The sequence below is a fragment of the Protopterus annectens genome, chromosome 5.part0 (assembly GCF_019279795.1).
Source record: "Protopterus annectens isolate FY-2018-M chromosome 5.part0, PAN1.0, whole genome shotgun sequence".
Taxonomy (NCBI): Eukaryota; Metazoa; Chordata; order Ceratodontiformes; family Protopteridae; genus Protopterus; species Protopterus annectens.
The window spans coordinates 1,402,841,583-1,402,867,592 of NC_056735.1; the positions used below are offsets into that span (position 1 = coordinate 1,402,841,583).

General features: G+C 40.5%; 1 protein-coding gene across 1 annotated transcript in view; it reads right to left on the reverse strand.

Annotated features, from left to right (window-relative positions):
- Nucleotides 1-26,010, reverse strand: part of LOC122801697 (prolylcarboxypeptidase) — a 755,483-nt gene that overhangs the window by 234,558 nt on the left and 494,915 nt on the right. Inside the window, exon 6 of the mRNA XM_044071210.1 lies at nucleotides 6,760-6,932. Coding sequence (XP_043927145.1) covers nucleotides 6,760-6,932 — 173 coding nt within the window. The remainder of the gene's footprint in view (nucleotides 1-6,759; nucleotides 6,933-26,010) is intronic.

Here is a 26,010-nt window from a genome sequence, read left to right on the forward strand (position 1 = left end):
TCTTCTGCCTTGTTGCCAAACAGGTGGCCCTGATTTAAGGGAGCATCCAGTAATTTTGCTTTAACATGATCTGGCAAGGATTGCTCCTTAAGCCAAGCATGCCTTCTAAGTATAGACCCAGTTACCGCAGCCCTGTAAGATGCCTCTAGTGAATTAAAACCACATTGCAATGTATGTTTACCAACTTGTTCAGCAGAATGCATAAAATCCTGTAAATCCTTATTTTCAGCAAAATCAGCAATCAACATCATTTTCTGTTTAAGCAATCCAATAATATGCAGCTGATACTTTAACATATGAAACTGGCAATTCAAGGCCCTAATGGCCAAAGTTGCAGAAGTGTATACCTTCTTACCCCATCTATCCAGCATCCTGGAGTCTCTATCAGAGGGGGTAGGATTTTTGGCAGTAGTAGATTTAATGCCCTTGGGTCCCTGTGAAATGGTTTCAGGATCCGCAGTAGGATTTTTGAAAAGGAACTTGTGAGAGTCAGGAACCCTGCAATATCTATCAGGTTTTCTGGAAGCAGGAGGTAAAGAGTCAGGGGCCATGCTAGATTCTGAAAAGGCATCATCAACAATGTCCAGTACCGGAGGTATAGCTAAAGGCCTGTGCTGGGGCAGGAGTAAGAAATCCCTAAGCCTCTTTTCAGAATAAGAGAAATTCTGACTTTACCAATGAAAAAGATCCCTGAGAGTATGCAAGGTTTCACCAAATGAGAAATCCTCTGCAGGGGGGTCAGAGGGAATGGAGTCCTCAGCATCAGAATCCTCATAGGTAGATAAGGGTAAATCCTGGTCATCAGAGGAAAGAGAAATTTCAGAATCCTGGTCAGAAGTATCATAAGCAAACTCAGTCCTAGGTCTCTTAGAGGGGGAAGGTTGGCTTCCCATGATTAAAGTAATAAGGTGTTCAGTCATTCTTATCATTTGTTCTTTAGGCACAGAGACCTGACCATGCAGTCTAGGCATCAGTTTTATAGGCATGGTTCGAGTTTTAGGCCTTGAAGAAGATGGTGCCAGTTTAATATGCAAGTCAGTAGGCCTGAATACACCCTCAGAAGCCAGTGCCTGCACAGCGGCTCCGGACCCATCCAAGGTACAGACATCTGCAGGTTCCACAGCTGAAGCATCTCGCGGCATACCAGACTCTGAATGGGTCTCAGTAGAGGCCTGCGAATCTGAAGTAGCGGGTATCAGGGGCTGAGAAAGTGCCTCACTGAGTACTGGCGAACTGGGCCTCCATCTCTCTTTGCGTTTTAATGGAATGTCGGTAGTCGGATGGCTTACCGAAGACATATCAGGATAACAGAACCAAGCACCAAAAAATTTAGAAGTGCAAATATACCGACGATGGATAGTTTGTGGTTTAAATAAGGCACAAAACCGACAGTGAGGTACATCATGGTCAGGGCCTAGGCAAGGAATACAGTACGAATGAAAATCTTTATGAGGTATTTGCTTTCCACAAGAAATGCAATTATTTACTTTTACTGACATCGGTTTAGAGCAAGAAAAAGTTTCCCCAATGGGGTACTTAGCTTTTAATTGAAGACTTCGGTTCTGAAACTCGAAAAAGAAAATTTCAGGAGTCGGCCAACCGGCATTTGCGAACTGCTTCTGCTTCGGGCACTGCACGGCAAGAAAGACTGATGTAATGACGTCGGCTGCATGTTTTATACCCCTGACGACCTGACGTCATGGAAGAAGAGACAGCAACATGTAGGACCCAAGACTTTGTTAATCAGGCTGACTGAGGGCTACAGCAAGCAGATAACCCAAATGTAATGACTGCAACAATGAAACACGAAGAACATCTCCTCAGGGTGACAGATCAGAAATAATGTTTCACCTAAATGCTCCTTTACCTGTTGCCAACATTTGACTCTGTGGACCATGAGGCCCTTGACTGCTGTCTCTAAGTACAATGTGACAGTGATGGGTTGAATCTACCATGGCTCAAACTGTACTTAATAGAATGGACAGAGTGAGAAGTCTGGAGCCTCAAGGCTTGAAAGACTGTCCTTGCCAATATGTGTTCCCCAAGGCTTAGTATTTGGGTCTCTTCTATTCACAGTCTATGTGCTGTGTCTGGGTGATGTCATCTTGAGGCATAAGCAACCATAACTATGCTGACTATTCTCAGTTATGTCTCTTTGCTGATTCTACCAGAGAAGAGTCCAGAAGTGCTAAGAATTCCTGTCTTTGGAACACGTTATCTGGCTTGCTAGCAACTGTCTAACCTGCTGATAACTGAAGTGCTAATAATGCAAATGCTTACTACATTTCTGGCTGCCTTCCAACTCTATATCTTCCAGCTCACTTGGTGGTGGATCTTTAAAGCAAGTGGACAAAATGTGCAATTGATACTTGCCCACAAATTTCTACTTTGTCAGCCATAAACAGTTCTTCATTTTATCACCTGAAAAATATTTCTAGAATCAACTGGCTTAAATTTTGTTAAGATTCATGCACTAGCTTCTTATTGAATGGATCGGTGTAATGCCCTATATTTAAAAATGCCTGCAGGTGACTTTTGCCAAAAGTAGCAGATGTAGAATGCTGTAGTCAAGCTCATTAAGCAGGAGCCTGACCTCATCCCACACCACTGCTGTGCTGTGGTCTCTGCATTAACTGCCTGTCAAATATACAGTCACTTTAAAATACACTACTGAGGTACCACATTCTATGTGACCTGGGTCCATCCTATTTAAAAGACAATTATACCATAGCACCCAGACAGGACCATCTGCTCCTCCACTACCACAGAAATACCAGAAATTCTCCCATGGTAAGGCAGACTGTGAATGGCCGAAGGATATTTTTTGGTGGCTGCACAAGTCCTTTGGAATTCACATTGCAAAATACATTTCCACATGAAGCCTTGATAATTTAAAACTCTAAAGACTAAATTACTAGAATGACCTCTCTCTCTCTCTCTACTGAGATTCTAACCACTTGCAAGTTTTACCTGCAGTGTAAGGGCAGAAGAAGCCAAGGCCTAATTATTAGAGTTAGAAGCTGGAGAAAATGAAGTTGGGTCTGCGACAAAGATGCAAAGAGCTGCAAGGTCAGAGTACACACTGTATTTCCTCATAGTCTTTTTAGGAATTGGTTCACTAGCCATAGGGGATTTACATGCAGTTTAATAGACATCTGCTAAGGTCGGTAGCAGAGGATGAATAGTCAAAACATCTGACAACTCATCCTCAATAAGATCCTAAACGATGCCAGTCTCTTGTGTAGCTCTAGATTGGTTCCAGTCAAATACATCTCTAAACCTAGCTAGCATCTGTGGAAAGGTGAACACTTGCTTGGGTTTTTGAACATGTCACCTACCAAGGGATCAGAGTGGATGGATTCAGAGTGTTCACGACTGTCAACATCAGAGTCCCCACCAATGTCTGTGGTGCTAGACTGATCTCTAGAGAAGGCAGACCCATGGTCACTCTGAATAGGAGCACAGCCTCCTAGATTAGCTGATTATAAACACTTTTAGCTAAGGAAACCACATCAGCTCTGTACATGGCAATAACCTGATTGTCGTGTGATGAAGTTTGTTTCTTCTTACTATGAACTATACACTGAAAGAACACACTGCCTGGGGACAGAATATTGTCTGGCAAGGGTTCTCTTACTGTGTACATCTCCTGCAACTAAAGGTTTGGTTCTCTTACACCTGAACCAGATACTGAAATAAACCCAGAAGATGTGTCTGACCCCCCCCCCCCCCATACTAGGGAGGGCAGAGGGCTCACAGCAGAAAGTGATGGGGAAAAATGTAAATGGCTAATTTAAGGTAACAACAGGTTCACAAACCATAAGCTAAGGCATGTTTTTGTTGATTTGTTTTTCTTTTTTAAGTGCAATGGGATTTGATGGGGGTAGCCATATCAGACTCCATCAATTCAGGGGAAAAAACACCAGCTAGAATAATATACTGACACTATTAAGGCTTGACTAAGGGCAGCAATAACAGAAAACAAAACCTACATCATCACACACCAAATAGGGCTAAACTCTAAACAATATAGCAATTTAAATTGTGGTAAGCCTTGTTCTATAACCTGCACAGTATAGTAAACAGCACACACAGTCTTAGTACCAAGTAAAATCCACTTGGCCAAATAGTGACAAAGATCAAATATATGCCATGCAATTCAAATATTTACTTAGAGATTCCCTTCTCAGAAATGAAAAAAAAAAACCTCCACAGAAAATGTATATAAAGTAATTGGCAGAAAAATTGTGATTTAACACTAAAAACAGCTAAACCAGTGTTAAATCAGACATAAAAGTCATAAATATGAAGAATAAAGTGAAAAAATTGAATATTTTCCTGTACGAACTTCAAAATGAAGAGGATAAATAACAAACAGGCACAATTAAATCAGGGATCTACATTCATGAGGTAATCCCTAGTGTACAACTGACACCAAAGAACCTCATTTTTCCAGTAAAAGTCAAACACTTTACTAATGCTCTATAACTGCATAAAAGGAGTGTTAAGCATACAAACATCACAACAGTAAGTTAGAATTCCTAGAGCAATTAACAGTAATAGGAAATAGGAGCAATATTAAAATAAAAAGTTAACAACACACACACACACATTTAAATAAAACAGAAAGAGATCAAAAATATATAATAATAAAGAGAAATGGAAGTTCCCAAAGGGATCTTATCTGAATCTGGAAGCTTTAATCCACCAATGCAGACTGCTGAGAAGATTTAACTGTGCGAGTCCTACAGCTGCCACTAAAAGACTGACCAACTGAATTTCTGTGATGGGGGTTAGGAATCCCCTAATGGAATGGACTTAGCCAATTCCCTATCAAAGAGAGTCAGAGAAGGGGATTCTGAGCTCTGGAAAGTTACCATCATGGGTCTGTGCAGGCACAGAACTCATACACCACTGTGGCAGTGTGACTGATGAACATTATAAGTTCATACGCAAGAACTAAGTTTGCTATCCTTGCTGGCCATGTTAAGCCTAGCCAATGTCCCATTTGATGCTTAAATTAACTTATCTCATTTGGTGTTGGATTGGTCTTCCTCATCTCATGGTCCATAATTATATATTATTCCCCTAGTGAGAATAAATAGGATCATACCATAGATAATTTGAGGGGACTCATGGGTGGGATAAAGCATTTAAAGCTGTCTCTGTCCAACAGTAGTACAGGGGGCAGTCCTAGGGTATATTTTCCATTACTCATCCATAGATCCAAGTTGCTCCTAAATATGGACAGAGATGAGCCTTGTTTTATGTGGATGGGGAGTCTGCTCTAGAGCAGTAGTATCCGCTGCTAGATACACCTGACCCTCTAAACCATTATGTTGATGAATCGGAACAAGCTTTGATCACTAGGCAGAGTAGTTCTGATCCAGTCTGCCTTGCTAATGTGGAGTAAGTCCATCAGTATTGGGTCTGAGGATGCCTTGTTTGCCAAACACAAATCACCTCTTAGTAGTCTGTAGGATATAGAGTATAGGGCAGGGTTTTGAGCTGGTCCATGTAGGACATATTGTTTAGGCTTTTTATCCTTTTAGTATGGCAGCTCTGTGGGCGTTCCAGTTGCTGAATGTGCCTGGACAGATACATGCCAAAGGGACCATTATACTTAATGACTGGCCTAAAGAAGGCTCAGTAAAGAGGGACAATGGCATCCCTAGATCTAGACACAATCTCTTTCTTTATAAGCTGATCAATCCAGAAGGACTTTCTCATGATAGTAGAAATAACCTGGTCAAAAGATAGGTCACTGTCCTCATAAGTTCCCAAATCCCAAGCAACTAAGTGGATGACTTCCAGATGGTTACAATAATACATTTTTTGGCATTTAGTCCGGTCCATAATTTTGTCACCAGTTATTTATTTGGAGCAAACTTTCCTGAAATGGGAATTCAGTGACTGCTCCTAACTTGCAGTTATCGGCTAACTTAGTCAGCCAGAGCCCTTTGGTACTGGCTTTTACTTTACAGCTGTAGATGCAAAACAGCACTGAACACAGGGGGGACTCCACTGGCGACTGGGTGTCTTTGTGGAGGTAGCGTCTCTTGTTTTGATCTCCTGCATCCTATCTCTGTACCAGTAGGCAACCCAGCAGGTGACAGAGGGGTTAGCTATGGTTTACACATCTTGATAGTATATAAATGTGTCCATTCTTGCAAACTACTTTTAATGTCACTGAATTTGTCCATTTCTTTACACTGATCATCTTGCCAGTGTTTGAATTTACCCATTTTAAAGTACACAGATACATAGAAACTAACTGCAGCATACACAACAATAAGTTTTAAAATGTTTGCATACTAAATGGGACTGCTCATGACTGAAACATTAACACAATAACATTGTCCATTCAGGTTACGCAACACCAAGAATGTTCACTTATTATAATAGACGCTTTCATCCTTCACTAACTCATCCTAATTCTAAAATTACTTACACTTACCCATCCGTATCACCATTTTATGCCCAGAAATAATTTTCTCTTGCACATTATTTATTATTATTTGCACATTATTTGAGCTTGTGTTACTTACCTTGTTATTGGACTTTACCTGCTTCTGTACCGTTTATACAGTCAGTGTCTGAATGTAGTTGTTTCTCTGTGTGTACTATATATTTTAGTATTACTGGTGGTCATCTGTCAGAAATGCTATTTAGCTCATCAAGATTTGGAGTAAAAACAAAGAGGAAGAATATATTTATAAGTAAAAAGAAAAAACAATGTCAGCAAAAATACCAAATTACCTGTATTGGCCATGCTGGCAGAGGCTGTAAAAAGAAGGCTTCATATGGATAGTTAACCATGGCAAGATTTACCCAGGTCTCACTTAGCCAAGACTTAAATGCTCCAACATCATCGCTGTTCTTTAGCGGGGAACAAAGATGAAATGCAGTCGAAATCCACTGCAGACCTTCCTCTGTACACAAAGGAAGTGGAATAAATTAAAAACTAATAATACATAACATGCTCCAACTGAAACATGCATCCAAAATTCCTAGAACCAAGTTTCAGTCATAGGTTGCTGTATCTGCTAGTGGTATTAGCTGAGGTTAAAAGTATTAAAATTCTCAACTTGCAATAGGCCCTACACTGAGCAAACCAATTCCAGGAGCAGTAAAAAGTCTATATAAGTAGTAATGTGTATAGAAACACGTACATTAAAGAGGTGCAGTCTGTTACCAGTCATTTATATAATGCATTTTATTCTTCACACAGCTAATTTCACTAAACGTGAAGTCTGCACACAGACATCCATCACTGTTAATGCTATAATGGAATGAGAATTAAACACTGTATACTAAATATTACAATGTGAACGCAACCCTGTACGCTATATGTTGTGATGATTATGCTGCAGTGCTTTTGTCTTAACAGAAATGTTTGCCATCTCTGCATACTCTGTGTGTGTGTGTGTGTGTGTGTGTGTGTGTGTGTGTGTGTGTGTGTCTGTGTGTGTGTGTGTGTGTCTGTGTGTGTGTGTGTGTCTGTGTGTGTGTGTGTGTGTGTGTGTGTGTGTGTGTCTAAATATATATGCATCTTGCATGTATTTCTACTATTTTATGCAATCTGGAGCTTTTCTTCCTGGTCATCCTCTGAAAAGGGAGTTTAATGTCTAATCAGATTTTCCTAGCAATCAAATGCAATAAATAAATAAATATATAAATAATATGAACTACTGTAAATAAAACGAATACTGACGTTAATTTATTTCTTTACTTATGTTAGAAGTACTGTCTGGTTAAGTGAGTTGTCAAAATTGCACAGAAGGCAAAAAAAAAGCAGATCCTGGGCCACAGGAAGCCACTCGTTGCCTTAATCCTTTGCACCACCTATTTGTAGTCACTATCCTCTTCATACAGATCATGCCTAAACTAAAATCAAAATTAAAAAATAAATTTTTTAATGATGATAAATATGGCTGCAGTGAAAACAAAATAAAAAAATAATAACGTATAGCTGCAAGGTAATTCTGGAATAGTGGCTTGTTGAAAAAAATCATTGCAGCCTGTACATGTGACAAGTGTAATGTTTATGAAGTGATCTGAAAGAAAGGTTATACTGTAATGTGGAAGGAAAACATATCACATCTGGGTTGTCAACCTCTAACATGCTGTAGTTTCTGTAGCTCAGAGTGACCTACCAACTTCTACACACAGCCCACTGAATGAATTTAATGACCTTAATATTTGACAGATAAACCATCCAATGCTCTCAGATCTACAGAGTGCCATCCATTAAAGATGGTCTATTAATGGTGCCAAAGTATACACTATACCCCCTCCTTCCTCCAAAATAACTGGCAGAGTGGTCTCCAGATTAATGTTCCATTTACTATCTTCAGAACAAAACCAGCGATAAAAAAGAAGAGAAAGAGATCGACTGAAAATGTACACAGCATGAAAAGAAAGAGTCAAGCTGGCCTAGAAGAGTGGGATAGGCAGAGGGGGACAAATAATCTGTTCAGCAGATAGTGGTTTGTCTTAGGGACTTCTTGGGTAACAAACAATACGGAGACTGACAGTTGAATATGGGTGCTTCAGTGAAGAACATGGGAGGTAACATGGGAGGTAGAGATGGTAATGGTTTGGCTAGTAAGGCATGAAAGGTTACTCTGGGACTTGGAGGAAGCAACAGGATTAAGTAGACAGGAATGGGTAGAGAAAGGAAGAGAAAGAAAGCCAGATGATAATGGGACATGGACATTGGCAGTAACAGGATTACATGCAAGTAGTCTGGAAGGGAGAAAGTGGAGATACAGCTGAGAAACAGAGAAAAGACAGAAAACAAAGAAAAGGAAACCAAGTGTAGTCCCCAGTGACAAGTGATTAACAAGACAGTCAGAAGTGACTATATAGGAGTTAATACCACAAGGACAGTGGGAGGGAAAAGGGCAAGTAGGCATGCTCAATCAAATGGAGTAGGGGAGTGAAAGGGACAGAACAGTGAAAAGGGTGTACAACTAAAATGCTGAAAGAAAAGGGATCAGATAAAGGGAGACAGGCAACCAGCACAGACAGTGAAGGGACTTAGTAGCAATGAAACAGGAGGAAAAAGGATCAAAAGCTGGAAAGGCAGGGACACAGGGCAGGAAGGGAAAGGAAGGATTAAGAGCCTTGGCAAGGGAGTCGGGGAGGACCAGATTACAGTAAAACTTAGAAGGGCTCAGACATGGAAGGATACGAGAAAGCTGATCACAAGAGATAGGGGTAGATAGCATAGATGGCAGCACACAGAGCCACAGAAGTGGTAGACAGATGACAGGATGTATGGCTGTAGGTAGCATTTATGGCATTAATATTAGTAGCCAACACATTGAGGAAGGAAAGAATCAGGGAATTAGTGAAAATAGTAACTGTCTACAACAGTGGACAAGAAACAAAGTAGGGAAGAAACTGGTAGGAGGATGGGGACAGACCTAAATGGAAAATGAGCTCGGTGCCAGGCACAGGCTCCACTGTGAGCCAGAAGGGAGAACTAGATCTGAAGGGAAAATGAGCTCAGTGACAGGCACAGGCTCCACTGTGAGCAAGAAGGGAGAACTAGGTCTGAAAGGGAAATCAGCTTGGTGCCTGGCACAGGCTCCATTGTGAGTCAGAAGGGAGAACTAGATCCAAAAGGGAAATCAGACATAAAAAATTGCAGATAAACACACAAGGGTGACTTGGAGCATGGATGGGTAGCAACAACGCCAGCAAGAATACACAATGTACACTATGCCATAAACAGTACCTGGTTGGGGGGGGGGGGGGACTAATTTAGGAAATGCATAGGTTTTTTTTGTTTTAGTTATGTCCTCCCCACCTCATCATTGGGTGAGTTGTAAATATCACATTTCTTTTGTTAATATGTTAATAATGAAAATCCAGCAAAGTGAGAAGCAGCACACATTTTACAGTTGGCTACTGACTTGGGGGGGGGGGGGTGTTGGGGGTAAAATAATTAAATTTACACTAAACTGTTAGTAGCTGCAGCTGTATTTCGCAGGCTGCTTAATGATGCTTAAATGCAGCTGCAGCCAATACCTTAATTTTTCTGTGTGCAGTTTCTGAGCAAGAATTGATTTTACGATATACTGCTGAACACCCTAGAAACAATGGTCGGTGATCTCTCAGTTCTTCAATCCAGTGTGCTCATATATAGATGCAGTAGTGTCTGTGTTACTTTGACCTTACTGAACTTGCCTGCTGTCGCATTTTATTTATTTATTTTTAAATCCAATCCTGGGTCAGTGGAATTAGTTAAAGACTACCTTTTTTTTTCTTTTTGTATGTATGTATGAGAGCACTGCAGACGAGCAAGAGGACAGAGAACTGGGACGTTAAAGTTCGTTAATAACATTTCCCTCTAACTTTCTTCACTGAAATTGACCACTTTTTAAAAAATCCTTCCCATTTCAGACTTTATCAGCCATCCATGTAATAAGTATAACCTGCTCTAGGATTGAGCAGCAGTGTCCCAATCAAGATACTTTTAGCAGTCTACAAGAACACAAAAGTGCTTAAATGATAAGGTAAATAAATGTGTGTGTGTGTGTGTGTGTGTGTGTGTGTGTGTGTGTGTGTGTGTGTGTGTGTGTGTGTGTGTATATATATATATATATATATATGTATATATGTATATATATACATATATATATATATATATATATATATATATATATATATATATATATATATATATATATATAGATATGAGGGAGAGAGAGATTGAGCGATTCATTTGCTGAAGAATCCAGCAATAACTGATGACAAAAGTCCCAAATCAGAGACAGACTTCACATATATACTTAAAAAAAAACATGTTTTCCACTGGCATGCATTTCTTGAAGGTGACAAAGATTGAAATTGAAATACCATAAATTTTGATGAACAGACTAATCACTTAGTGTGAGTGTCATGGATAAAGCAAAAAATAATGAGGGGGGGAGTGCAAAAAAAAAGACCTATAAATAGTGACGTTTTAAAAGTTGTAAAAGTTGTTCATATAAACTTAGAAAGCTGCTAGTTTAACTTAAAGCATGCATTTCCTAAAGGATATGAAAACTCAAATGTCTCTTATTCTTTAGTGACTGCCCCTGTACTATTAATGGAGAGAGGCAGCTCCTGAATAATTTGAGGGGACCCACTCATGGGATAAAGCATCTATGGTATGATCCCAGTTATTCTTATTACAGGTAGTATATAACTAACCATGGGATGAGTAAGGCTGATCTATAACCAAATGGGATAGGTTATTCCGAGCACAAAAAGGGTAAGTGGATAGGATTAAAATGGACCTCGAGGCAGTAGACCTAGTACGATGAACCTATGACTACAATTCCTTATTGATTTGCAAGAAAACCATGAATTTCATGAGGGACAGACCAAAAATATGAGGAAAAAATCTGGACATTCTGTGCAATTCTGGACAGCTGAGAGGTATGCACGCCAACAATATGAAACAAAATCAGGACACATTCCACATATTGCACTTACATACTTAGAAAGTTAGCACAATAATAACCTTTGCATTAGCATGCATTTCCTGAAGGCTATGAAGTCTCAAACTGACAAGTTATTCATTATTTACTTACTGCAGTTCCCAAGTAGCTGCTAGAAAGCTACTAATTTTGTGTTGAATAAATGAACAATAAAAAGCAACATCAGGGACATGCTTCAAAACCGGGGACAGCTGAGAGGCATGGGTTTACTTGTGCTCTCAAATCTTTCATTACCAAAATGTGGAACAAAAGGAAAAATATAAAGCACTTAATAGCATGCTTACAACATATCCAACATATGTTTCTTTCTGCTTAAAATGTTACTTTGATGAATTAAACATTGAGGAACATGGGCTTTTTTAAAGAATCAAAATGAGAAGCACTCGTCATAATGGGTAGAGAGAGGCAGTCTTGGGAAGTTTATTAATAAGGGTTTAGCCTTTTAGCATGATGACCATTACTGCTAAAAACATACTGTATGCAGCCAAGAATCCAACAAAACAAAGTGGAAAGCACAGCAACAAATACCAATAACCAGAGAAGTGCATGCAGCCATGCTGGTCATCATGACAAGGTGCCCCTCCATGGATGCAGCACAGGCTCACAGACATATCATGGCAAGCCAACTCGCAATGACATCTAAATATAGGAAGTAAGCAAGGGAGTACGCATGAAAAACCACAGTAGCCAAAGCGAGTATGAGCGAGCAATTGGTTAATAATTACATACTCAATATCAGCAGGGAAATACAGAGAAATATACAAGATATGGAAAGGCAAGCAACACAGACACTGGTCTGCAGTGGAGGTCACTAAAAGAAGTCATGGACAGGATGCACATTAAAGTGCAAAGTGAGTTACATAACAAAACATTACATGTAAACATACAACATAAAAAATATGTTAAGAGAATATTACCATATCAGCACACTTTGAAGTGTGCACGGGAGATGTGGAGTGTAAAATATAGTAATGTGCTACAGCAGCACACGATATCTGTGCAGTAACTGAGACCTGGTTCAAGGGTCCAGAGAGCACCCCTGCAATACCAGGCTACAACTCTTACCACACTTTTCGACCACCAAACCAGGACCGAAACACTAAAGGTGGAGGAGTGTCAATATTCATCAAGGATATTCACACCACCAGGCTAGTTGGCCAACACAATGTGTCTGAAATTCTCCAGGTGCAACTAACACTAGGTAAGACTGCAATCCAAATTGTAGCTTGCTACAGATCCCCCACCATACCCCAAGATTCTCACTACACCTTTCTAAACATACTGGAAAATATTAAGATTGAACCAAACACCCTAATACTGGGTGATTTTAACTACCCTGCCATTAACTGGGAAAACTACTCATGTCCCAACACCTTTGCGCAACGGTTCTTGGAATTCATAAATTCCAATGCCCTGGATCAACTAATCCATAGTCCCACCAGGGGCTCCAATATCCTAGACCTGGTCATTACCAACATGGGAAATCAATGCTCCATACCTATGGTCACCCCCTCATTAGTCAAGTCTGACCATAAGCTAATCACCCTTAACATCCACATCCCACCCCCACCCCCCAGTAAAGAAACCACCATAAGAAACTTCTCCAAAGCCAACTTCATGCTACTCAAGTCAGAAGTGACAAACTTCATGACACCCATGCAGACGGGAACTGAAAGCTCAACTGCTGAAGCCTACACTAAGGCACTGTACGAGCACATCCACTCATGCATGAATCGTGCCATCCTAAATAGAACCAAAATGCTCTCATCCAAAAAAAGGAAGCCAATCTGATGGTCCCCTGCCATAAACAAACTTTACAACAAAAGGAAGAAACTTTTGCAGAAAAGAGGAAAATCCCAGGATGCAAAAAACTCCCTTACTAGCCTCAGTAAGAAACTGAGATGCCTCATAAAATCCTCCAAAGCTAGTTACGAAAATAAAATTGCCAAAGATTCCAAAGACAACCACAAAGCATTCTATAACTATGTCAAGAATCTAAATGGCAATGCTCAGATCTGCTCTGAGCTAAAACAGAATGGCATTAAATATACTGATCTGAAGGATATTGCCAATATCCTGGCAGATCGATTCAGTGCCAACTTCACCCCTCTCACCCCTAAATGGCCCATCTCAATACCGAAGATTGCCAAATTCCAGTAATAACAGCCACACAGGTACAAAACGCACTCTCTAAAGCCAAGAATACAGCATCTATGGGACCAGATGACATCCCGGGCTGTGTACTACATGAACTACAATATGAACTGGCACCTCACTTAAGTGTCATGTTTAATCATAGCCTCACCTCAGGTTTCGTGCCCACTGAGTGGCGCAGAGCTACAGTTATCCCAATCCACAAGGAGGGATCCACCTTGGATCCCGGAAACTACCATCCCATCAGTCTGACAAGCCTTATCTGCAAGGCCATGGAGCGTATTATCATGGAACTTATAAACAAAGACATTGGCAACCTTCAAACACTGGACCCCACCCAGTTTGGGTTCGTGAAGGGCCGATCTTGTCTCCTGAACCTGATTGACTTCTTTGAATCAGTCTCCAGAGCCATGGACAAGGGTAAGGTGGTCCACACAGCCTATCTAGATCTTGCCAAGGCATTTGACACCATCCCCCACTCTGGAATCATAGATAAACTTACTAAGTTGGGCATTAATCCCTATGTCACCCAATGGGTTGCTAAATGATAGAACCCACACTGTAAAAGTAGCCGACTCCAAATCCAGCTCCAGACAAGTGACAAGTGGAGTACCTCAGGGTTCAGTCCTGGGGCCGCTCTTGTTTGGCATCTACTTCTCTGAAGTACAGGTCAACACTAAGGGACTCTGGCTAACAAAGTTTGCAGATGACTGCAAACTGGGAGCCATTATTGAATCCCCAAATGATGTGGATACTCTACAAAAGGGCCTTACAGAAACAGATGCTTGGTGCCAGAGCCATGGGCTCAAGCTCAATGCCAAGAAATGTATTGTTATCCCCTTTGGGAAAAAACATGTATCCATGAATTACCATATAGGTGGCAGTACACTAAACACAGAAAGTGTGATAAGAGACTTAGGGACACAGGTGGACAGTGGTCTCACCTTCGATAACCACATCGCCACAACAGTCAGGCACACCTCATCACGAAGGGCTTTTCATCCAGAAAAAAGGAGGTCATTGTCCCACTGTACTCATCCCTCATTAGACCCATTATAGAATACAACGCCCCATTTGGTATGTACCTCTCAAGACATCTGCAACAACTGGAAAGGCCTCAGAAATACCTCACTAAAAGAATCACAGGCCTAAAGCAGATGCCCTATGCTGACCACCTTAAAAAACTCCAGCTATACTCTGTCGCATATCGTCTACTCAGAGGTGATCTCTGCTCAACATACAAGGCCATGTCAAACCCAGAGCTGTTGGACATGCTACACTTAAAGAAATCCCAATCCCTCAGAGCTACATGCTCCAGGGATCTAAACCTTGTCATCACAATAAACAAAACATGCTGGAGGGATAGGTTCCTGACCCAGAGACCCCCAGACTCTGGAATAGATTGCCCATACATGTCAAGCAGAGTGCCTCTTTGGACCTCTTCAAGAGGAACCTTGACGATTGGATGGGAGAAAGGAAATTCACCCCAGGGATCACGTCAGTCGCCCTGCTAGACAGGGGTCCAGGAAAGTAAATAATGTGGGAAGAAATAGCCAGGGAACTCTTATGGCTAGGCTTGTATAGGCCCTAGGGCTGATAGCCTAGTACCAACCTATGAATGTCATACCTAACAATAACAGAGTTTTAGCCCTGCACCTACACTATACCATGAAGGTAATTAAAAAGGAAAATATGTTCCTTTTCAGGTGTGTTAGTGCAGTAATTCATTCCATGCACCAGTACATTCACTTTATACTGTAGCTGAGAGACACTGCATACATCACACTGTAAGGGGTCACAAAGATACATACCTGTGAAATATGTCACACATGTAGGCAGATTACAATGAAGAAAGGAAATAACTAACCTCAAGAGAAACTCCCACTCTACAGCGAGTCATACAACCACCTTAGCAAGGGTAGCCAGTGAAGAAGTCATGTTGCAAGTCCCCTACAACACATTACACATCTGTGCTTAAATATATGGATCAATGACATAAGTCATTATAGCCATTAAGACCAGATATCCCCAAGTAGTCATCACAACACTGTCAGAAGAATCCAGATAAATGAATCATGTGGGACAATGCCAACATTCTCCATATAATGTACATGCTCATGACAGGATAGCTTTTAGTCAGGGGAGTGTAACAGACTATAGCACTAAAACAAATGAGAAAGAACTCCTGCCTATGTCACTTATATGTTTTAGACCACTGTAGTAGCAGGGCATGCCACAGAAGCAGTGGGAGCAAAGGTGATTGGATTACCACGTCTAGGGAATGGGACAATTGATATCAGGATAAATGCACAGGCCTGTGTTCAAACTGCTGCCTTTGTCCAGGGATGTATTCACTAGAATATGGTATTAGCAAGGCATGATAAGAGAAGTCACGAAAGAGGTGGCTGCAAAATACATTTCCGAGGAACAGAAAAGGTGATCTCAGTGAAAAAAAAATGAACCTGACCTTTCACACTGATATTGCAAATTCATGGGCATGAATAAGACGTACTACAGAAACAGGTGTTCTAAAGATTTGTGTGTACACATCGCAATGTAAGCTTAATAATGCTGCAGACATAAAATGAAATTGAAAAATTACATAACACAAGTGGGGAGTGAAAGCTACATCCACTGGACACATCACTGCACGAATATTGTGAGACAAAATCTGTCAGATGAACATATCACATTACCATATTTTACAGTTATATGGCATTATTAACACATGATAATGAGGTCTGGCACCATTCCACAAGTTAGATCATTATAGCTTTGAACCCCTGCCTAACACAGAGTATCTTAACTTGCACACTAACTTAATGACACCACAAAACAAGTTATATAACACTTGTCAGAAAGCGCAGATTTGAAAGAATGACATCAACTGCATGTATGAAAGAATATGGTCATGTTTAACAGCGAGTTAAAGACATACGTGTTCAAAACCCTCCACACCATGAAAGTGTCACGTACATGTAGAATTCTCACAACACATATTTTTACTAAGTCAGTATGCATGTCAACAATTGTTTTACACACTGATACAATGAACATAAACAAGACTGGAGTTGAACCTCTGCCTGCTAACTTGCATTATATTGACTTGTGTACTAGCTACTGATGTCACAGAAGTATTTAATATAACAGTTGTCAAAAAGCACACATTTGAAAGGAGTTTGACAACATTATGGAAGACTGACAAATGTGCATCACAAGCCTCAATAAACCTTACAGACAGTTTCATCACATCAGGTGTACATTGAAGCATGGATGTTGTTACAGATTGTCTAGTCATTTATTTTATTCATTTATTTTACATTCGTTTACCAGGAAAGCCCGACTGGACACATGTCCTTTTTCAGCAGAGGCCCAGGGAAAAAAGCTCCTTTTGAACAGAAATATATAAAATGCTGATAATCATTAAAAAACTTAAAAGTACATATAGAAAATACACAGGTACAGTCAGTTTACGGTTGATATAGAAAATAAACAGGTACATTCAGTTTAAGGTAACATTGTATATACATAGACAGATAATTCAGTAGAATACATGCAAGCACAGATAAATGCACATTATAATCATAAAAAAGTTCATCTAGAAGATAAATATGTTCATTCTGTTTAGGATACATTGTATATTCACAGGCAGGTAATTCAACAGATAGGTAAAATCAGTAGAATACATGTGGTGAGAGTCCAAGTGGAAATTATTGAACTATCATATGTCAGAGAAGCAAGTAAGGATGAGGTATAACTTATATAGTCAAGCCTATACCAGTATTGCTTTCTTTTGTGAATCAAGCCTAAGCTAATTCCCAAAAGCATTTTCTTCAGTGTTTGCCATAGTATATGGACTTTGAGTAGCAATGCATGCTGTCTAGAATATCGCAATGAGGCATACAAAAACGAAATAATAAGCTGGGTACGTGTAAAAGGAAGTACAGCACTTACAGGATCAAGCCCTCTACCAATAAAATACACTAGAATTTTTCACATCACATCTGTTCACTAAGCCATTTTTGCATGTCAGCTGTTACTTTTTACACTCTGATAGAACATGCACCTCATTGTCTAGAAATGCCTGCTTGCATGTATAAACTTACATTCTCTTGTCTTGTGCAATAACTACTGATGTCACAAAGATTAGCATGGCAAAATTATTTTTCATCAGTTTTGCCATAGGATGTAAAGTATCACTTCCATTTCTAAATATGCATAGTGATGCTGCTCAGTGCCAAGCAGCACACAATGGTACATGTAGAATGAATAATTTGTTTTAGTGTTCAAACTCTGCTGCCTGTGTGTGACGTCATAGATGTGTTACTTCAGATGAAATGCCATGGTAGGGAACAGTACACATGCGTGCAAAAGTAATGCAAAATACACAGTAGGGGAATGGTAAAAAAGACGTTATGTACTCACTATAACATTCCATGTTTGTTGTCCATATTCTCACCTTCATTCTTAATAGTTAGGTTCAGAACTGAGCATTGGTTCCGACTCTGCCACATACTAAAGTTTGAGAGCTTTCACTGGCTTGAGGCTACACCCTATCCCAAGATGACTAGCGACAGTTACCCAGATCTTGTTTGTAAAAAAAAAAAAAAAAACAGTCACTAGACTAACCAACCCACTATGGTAAATACAACAAAACCTTCTGCCCATAACTCATGAGGCCTGAAGGGAATCAGAGAACTTGTAGCCAACTTCAAAATAAAATTCCTCTCAATCCTCCAGGAAGGGGAAGGAGGGTGGGATGCAAGAATGACAGCGAGAATATGGACAACAAACGTGGAACATTATGGTGAGTACATAACTTCTTTATGTTATGTTGTCCTTATCTCGCCTTCATTCTTGATGGTTGGGACAGCATCTCCAGCACCTTCTTCTCGGATGGCTCAAAGGAATAAACTCTTCAGAACAAAGTAACCAAAGGATGTCCTGTTCCGGGAGCCCACATCTACTTTGTAATGAGTAATAAAGGTATGAGGGTGAACCCATGTGGCTGCAGCACAAATTGAATCCAAAGGAAGTCTGGCCTGAAATGCAGTGGAAGTAGACATAGCTCTAGTTGAATGACCTTGAATTTTCCCTGGCACCTGCTTGTGCTGAGAGTTATAAACATAAGTAATAGTGTTTCTAAGCCATTTAGATAAAGTGACTTTGAAACTGACGTCCCTTTTCTATTTTCTAAGAATGAAACAAATAGTTGGCCAGATTTTCTAAATTCCTTGTCCTATGTAAGTAAAAACGTAACTGCCTATGGACATCCAATTGGCGAAGCTTGTATTCTGCCTTGTTGCCATGATTGGGAAAAAATACAGGTAGCTCAATAGACTGATTTAAATTGGCCTCAGAACATACTTTTGGCAGAAAAGAAGGATTGTCCTGAGAGAGAGAGACTGTCTTTGTGGAAGATCAAATAGGGATGACGGATAGATAGAGCTTGCAATTCTGAAACCCTCCTAGTGGAAGTAATGGCTGTTAGAAAGATTGTCTTCCAAGTTAAGAACTTTAGTGGACAAGAGGAGGCTGGTTCGAATGGAGGGAGAATTAAAGGATCTAGTACCAAATTTAGATCCCAAGGAGGTGGTGGTTCTCTTATGGAAGGTCTTAAGAGGAATGTACCCCTCATAAAAATTTTGCATAATCTGTGAGACATAATATTGGATCCCATGTCTCCTACATGGTAGTTAGATATGTCAGCTAGTTGTACTCGTATCGTGGCTGTAGCTGCACCTTGATTAAAGGTTTTTGTAAAAATTCAAGAATTGCTGATATAGGGGCTGTAAAAGGGTCTATATGTTTTTTATCAGCCCAACAAGAAAATCTCTTCCATTTGCTCGCATAAAGTTTCCTAGTTGTATTCCTGTGTGACGAAACCAGAATGTGTTGCACTGCTGGGGATAATTCTGGAAGCCTGGCTAAGACTGGAAGTGGAGCAACCACGGTCAGCTTTTGGGTTTGAATATAGGGTGGAGCATTCCTGACTGATGAGTCAAAAGATCTGGTACTGGGTCCAGGATCCAAGGCTACTCTAAAGATGGGGCCATAGAAAGGGGAACCATATCTGAGGAGGTTAGTATGGAGCGATGAGAATTAGCCTGCAACTCAATGATTTGGCTTTCTGAAGAACTTTGGGTATTAATGGAAACAGGGGAAAAGCGTAAAGAAGTCCCGGGGGCCAATCGTGCACAAGTGCATCTCTTGGTGACTCCCACAGAGGGGGGGATTAGGGCAAAGATGCTGCTGCATTTCGAGTTCATGGACATGGCAAAGAGATTGCAGCAAGGCTGGGCCCACTTGCGAAAAATTTGGTTCGCAATTTCCTGTTTCAGAGACCACTCATGAGGCATAAGAATTGCCCTGCTTAATTTGTCCGCTATCACGTTGGATTTCCCTGGGATGTGCGTTGCAATCAGAAAACAATGAGAAGACATTGCCCATTGCCATACTCTTAGAGCCTCTTGGCACAGAGGGTAAGATCTGGTTCTGCCTTGTTTGCTGATGTACCACACCATGGGCATATTGTCTGTCTGTACTGCAATCATACCTGGTGGAAGAGAGGTCTGGAATGCCTGCAATGCCAGAAGCAGCACTCATCTCTAGGACATTGATGTGCAAGTGGTATTTGTGTTCCTGCCAAGTCCCTTGGACAGTCTGTCCCAGATAATGTCCTCCTACTCTATCTGGGAAGCGTCCATGGTCACTGTAGCTACGGGTTGGGGGAGAACAAATGGTCTGCCTGTCGTTGCCTGCGTGGACTGAAGCCACCATTGTAGGTCCCTCTTACAAGTGCTCGTAATTAAAATCTTGTGCGACATGATTAACTCCTGCATGGACCACTGAGCAAAGAGTAGCCACTGTAATACTCTCATGTCTAGACGAGCTAGTGGGACTAATGTTACTACAGCTGCCATTGAACAGAAAACCTTAAGGACAAACTTTGCTTGTACTTTCTTCTTTATGAGCAAGATGGATACCTGATGGCATAGCATTAGTACTCTTTCTAAAAGGCAGTTTTGCTACCATGTCTTTTGTGTTTAAGTCTGCCCCTATAAAGGTAATATGCTGTGAAGGCAACAAGGCAGACTTTTGAAGTTTATAGTGATTCCTTTAGTTTTTTAAGTCTTTGGCCCCTTGAAAAACTAAAAGGACTAAATGGGGTGTGCCAGGGTCGCAATGAGGCATACAAAAACGAAATAATAAGCTGGGTACGTGTAAAAGGAAGTACAGCACTTACAGGATCAAGCCCTCTACCAATAAAATACACTAGAATTTTTCACATCACATCTGTTCACTAAGCCATTTTTGCATGTCAGCTGTTACTTTTTACACTCTGATAGAACATGCACCTCATTGTCTAGAAATGCCTGCTTGCATGTATAAACTTACATTCTCTTGTCTTGTGCAATAACTACTGATGTCACAAAGATTAGCATGGCAAAATTATTTTTCATCAGTTTTTGCCATAGGATGTAAAGTATCACTTCCATTTCCTAAATATGCATAGTGATGCTGCTCAGTGCCAAGCAGCACACAATGGTACATGTAGAATGAATAATTTGTTTTAGTGTTCAAACTCTGCTGCCTGTGTGTGACGTCATAGATGTGTTACTTCAGATGAAATGCCATGGTAGGGAACAGTACACATGCGTGCAAAAGTAATGCAAAATACACAGTAGGGGAATGGTAAAAAAGACGTTATGTACTCACTATAACATTCCATGTCTGTTGTCCATATTCTCACCTTCATTCTTAATAGTTAGGTTCAGAACTGAGCATTGGTTCCGACTCTGCCACATACTAAAGTTTGAGAGCTTTCACTGGCTTGAGGCTACACCCTATCCCAAGATGACTAGCGACAGTTACCCAGATCTTGTTTGTAAAAAAAAAAAAAAAAAACAGTCACTAGACTAACCAACCCACTATGGTAAATACAACAAAAACCTTCTGCCCATAACTCATGAGGCCTGAAGGGAATCAGAGAACTTGTAGCCAACTTCAAAATAAAATTCCTCTCAATCCTCCAGGAAGGGGGAAGGAGGGTGGGATGCAAGAATGACGGCGAGAATATGGACAACAAACGTGGAACATTATGGTGAGTACATAACTTCTTTATGTTATGTTGTCCTTATCTCGCCTTCATTCTTGATGGTTGGGACAGCATCTCCAGCACCTTCTTCTCGGATGGCTCAAAGGAATAAACTCTTCAGAACAAAGTAACCAAAGGATGTCCTGTTCCGGGAGCCCACATCTACTTTGTAATGAGTAATAAAGGTATGAGGGTGAACCCATGTGGCTGCAGCACAAATTGAATCCAAAGGAAGTCTGGCCTGAAATGCAGTGGAAGTAGACATAGCTCTAGTTGAATGACCTTGAATTTTCCCTGGCACCTGCTTGTGCTGAGAGTTATAAACATAAGTAATAGTGTTTCTAAGCCATTTAGATAAAGTGACTTTTGAAACTGAAGTCCCTTTTCTATTTTCTAAGAATGAAACAAATAGTTGGCCAGATTTTCTAAATTCCTTGTCCTATGTAAGTAAAAACGTAACTGCCTATGGACATCCAATTGGCGAAGCTTGTATTCTGCCTTGTTGCCATGATTGGGAAAAAATACAGGTAGCTCAATAGACTGATTTAAATTGGCCTCAGAACATACTTTTGGCAGAAAAGAAGGATTGTCCTGAGAGAGAGAGACTGTCTTTGTGGAAGATCAAATAGGGATGACGGATAGATAGAGCTTGCAATTCTGAAACCCTCCTAGTGGAAGTAATGGCTGTTAGAAAGATTGTCTTCCAAGTTAAGAACTTTAGTGGACAAGAGGAGGCTGGTTCGAATGGAGGGAGAATTAAAGGATCTAGTACCAAATTTAGATCCCAAGGAGGTGGTGGTTCTCTTATGGAAGGTCTTAAGAGGAATGTACCCCTCATAAAAATTTTGCATAATCTCTGAGACATAATATTGGATCCCATGTCTCCTACATGGTAGTTAGATATGTCAGCTAGTTGTACTCGTATCGTGGCTGTAGCTGCACCTTGATTAAAGGTTTTGTAAAAATTCAAGAATTGCTGATATAGGGGCTGTAAAAGGGTCTATATGTTTTTTATCAGCCCAACAAGAAAATCTCTTCCATTTGCTCGCATAAAGTTTCCTAGTTGTATTCCTGTGTGACGAAACCAGAATGTGTTGCACTGCTGGGGATAATTCTGGAAGCCTGGCTAAGACTGGAAGTGGAGCAACCACGGTCAGCTTTTGGGTTTGAATATAGGGTGGAGCATTCCTGACTGATGAGTCAAAAGATCTGGTACTGGGTCCAGGATCCAAGGCTACTCCTAAAGATGGGGCCATAGAAAGGGGAACCATATCTGAGGAGGTTAGTATGGAGCGATGAGAATTAGCCTGCAACTCAATGATTTGGCTTTCTGAAGAACTTTGGGTATTAATGGAAACAGGGGAAAAGCGTAAAGAAGTCCCGGGGGCCAATCGTGCACAAGTGCATCTCTTGGTGACTCCCACAGAGGGGGGGATTAGGGCAAAGATGCTGCTGCATTTCGAGTTCATGGACATGGCAAAGAGATTGCAGCAAGGCTGGGCCCACTTGCGAAAAATTTGGTTCGCAATTTCCTGTTTCAGAGACCACTCATGAGGCATAAGAATTGCCCTGCTTAATTTGTCCGCTATCACGTTGGATTTCCCTGGGATGTGCGTTGCAATCAGAAAACAATGAGAAGACATTGCCCATTGCCATACTCTTAGAGCCTCTTGGCACAGAGGGTAAGATCTGGTTCTGCCTTGTTTGCTGATGTACCACACCATGGGCATATTGTCTGTCTGTACTGCAATCATACCTGGTGGAAGAGAGGTCTGGAATGCCTGCAATGCCAGAAGCAGCACTCATCTCTAGGACATTGATGTGCAAGTGGTATTTGTGTTCCTGCCAAGTCCCTTGGACAGTCTGTCCCAGATAATGTCCTCCTACTCTATCTGGGAAGCGTCCATGGTCACTGTAGCTACGGGTTGGGGGAGAACAAATGGTCTGCCTGTCGTTGCCTGCGTGGACTGAAGCCACCATTGTAGGTCCCTCTTACAAGTACTCGTAATTAAAATCTTGTGCGACATGATTAACTCCTGCATGGACCACTGAGCAAAGAGTAGCCACTGTAATACTCTCATGTCTAGACGAGCTAGTGGGACTAATGTTACTACAGCTGCCATTGAACAGAAAACCTTAAGGACAAACTTTGCTTGTACTTTCTTCTTTATGAGCAAGATGGATACCTGATGGCATAGCATTAGTACTCTTTCTAAAAGGCAGTTTTGCTACCATGTCTTTTGTGTTTAAGTCTGCCCCTATAAAGGTAATATGCTGTGAAGGCAACAAGGCAGACTTTTTGAAGTTTATAGTGATTCCTAGTTCCGAACAAAGACAAATGGCAGTGTCCCTTGCTTTGGTCAGTAAATGCTCGGTGGTGGCTGTTAGGAGCCAGTCATCTAAGTATGGAAACACTCGAAATCTTAGATGCCTCAGGTGAGCCATGACTACTGCCATGTATTTGGTAAACACTCTGGGTGTTGTAGTGAGCCAAAGGGCAGAGCTCTGAACTGGTAATGACTAGCTTCCAGCCAGAAGCGTAGATATCTCCTGGATCGCCTGTCCATCTTTATGTGGTAGTATGCATCCATATCTCTCAACATTGAAACATCAAAAATCTGGACAAAGGTCTATGAAAAATAAGTACAAAATTGTACGCTGATTAACATAAAATTTGCATACATAATTACGTAACCCCGTCCACTCCACTGCAATTGTGGGATGCCAACTTTCAAATGTAAACTGAAGAACAGACAACCAAAATATGGCCTTTGAGTCCCCCTGCAGCCATTCCAATGTCCCATTACCTGGCTATTTCACCCAATTTTACCATAAACACTAATGTGCATACTGCTTTACTTCTAAACTGATTATTTGGATTTCATTTTACATTTTATAGCACAGTGTACAAACACTAATAGACATCTGCTAAACAAAGCAATAGTGTCTCACAATGAAAATAGACTTAGCATTAAAACGTCTGTGCCCTTGAAACTCACATTCATTCAAACAGCACTGAAACCCACACCACATCCAAAGAAAATGCATCTGGCTAGTGGTGGATAAAGATTACCTTCGGGCTGTTTTCAAATCATAGGCCCCTTGCACGCAAAACAAGAAACATACATGTGTTCTTTGATATAACTTCCTGATTTTATTCAATTATATTCCTTGTATAATACAGCACACTTGTTAGATTTAGAGCACATTTTAAATTTATTGTTTGAACATTTTCCAGTAGGCAATGAAACAAAATGCATGAAGCAATAATGACAAAACTGCCCAATTCAGAACATTTCCATCATAAAAGTGTACTCCCCCCCCCCCCACACACACACATAATATATATTCTCAATGTCTTAGCACAAAAAACCTGGACAAAGCCAATAATGGGGGAATACAGCTCCAAAAATAGGGACAAATTTCAAACACTGAGCTTATAAACTTAGAAAATTGCTAGAATAAAAGGTTTTGTGTAACCATTTATTTTCTGAAGAATATGAAGTCTGAAATTCAAATGCCTGTCATTATTTAGTGAATTTAATCCTCAGTGATTTGCCACAAAAATCCAGAAAACCACAGATTTTATGAGGAACAGAACAAAAATATGAAGCATAAATGTGGAAAGTTTTTCACATGTGGCAGTGGATTGGGACTTTAGGCTGTTGTTACCTGTAATCAAGGTACAAGGTTTGAGCCTGAGTACTTCTAGCCACCTGGGGCATTACACACACACACACACACACACACACACACACACACACACACACACACACACACACACCTTGTTTATATTCAAATGAATCTCCACGATACAAGTGCCATATATAAAAAATAAGAATAAAATAAAAACTATTATACCACACCAAAAATTGTATCACTACTATTCCATACTTACTAACAGATACTAAGGACAAATACCTAAAATAATATCCTATTTAAAACGTAAAACAATATCCTATCTATTCAAAACGTTTCATTTATCCTGGTGCAAAAAGTGCTTGTATTAATACAATCCATTTCTTTTCTTTGTCATTCAAAATATGTATAGACCAGCATCAGCTCTATCAATGCCCATAAACCTATTTTGTCCCTGATGTGATCTGGTATGTATAAGAAAAGCATTTCTTCACATTCACAGCTAATGGGATTCAAATCATTAAAGATCATCTGCTTAAACATGCACCTTGTTTTACCCATATAAAAGGTGCTGCATGTACACTGTGCGATACATGCATAAAAAAATAAATAAATAAACAAACA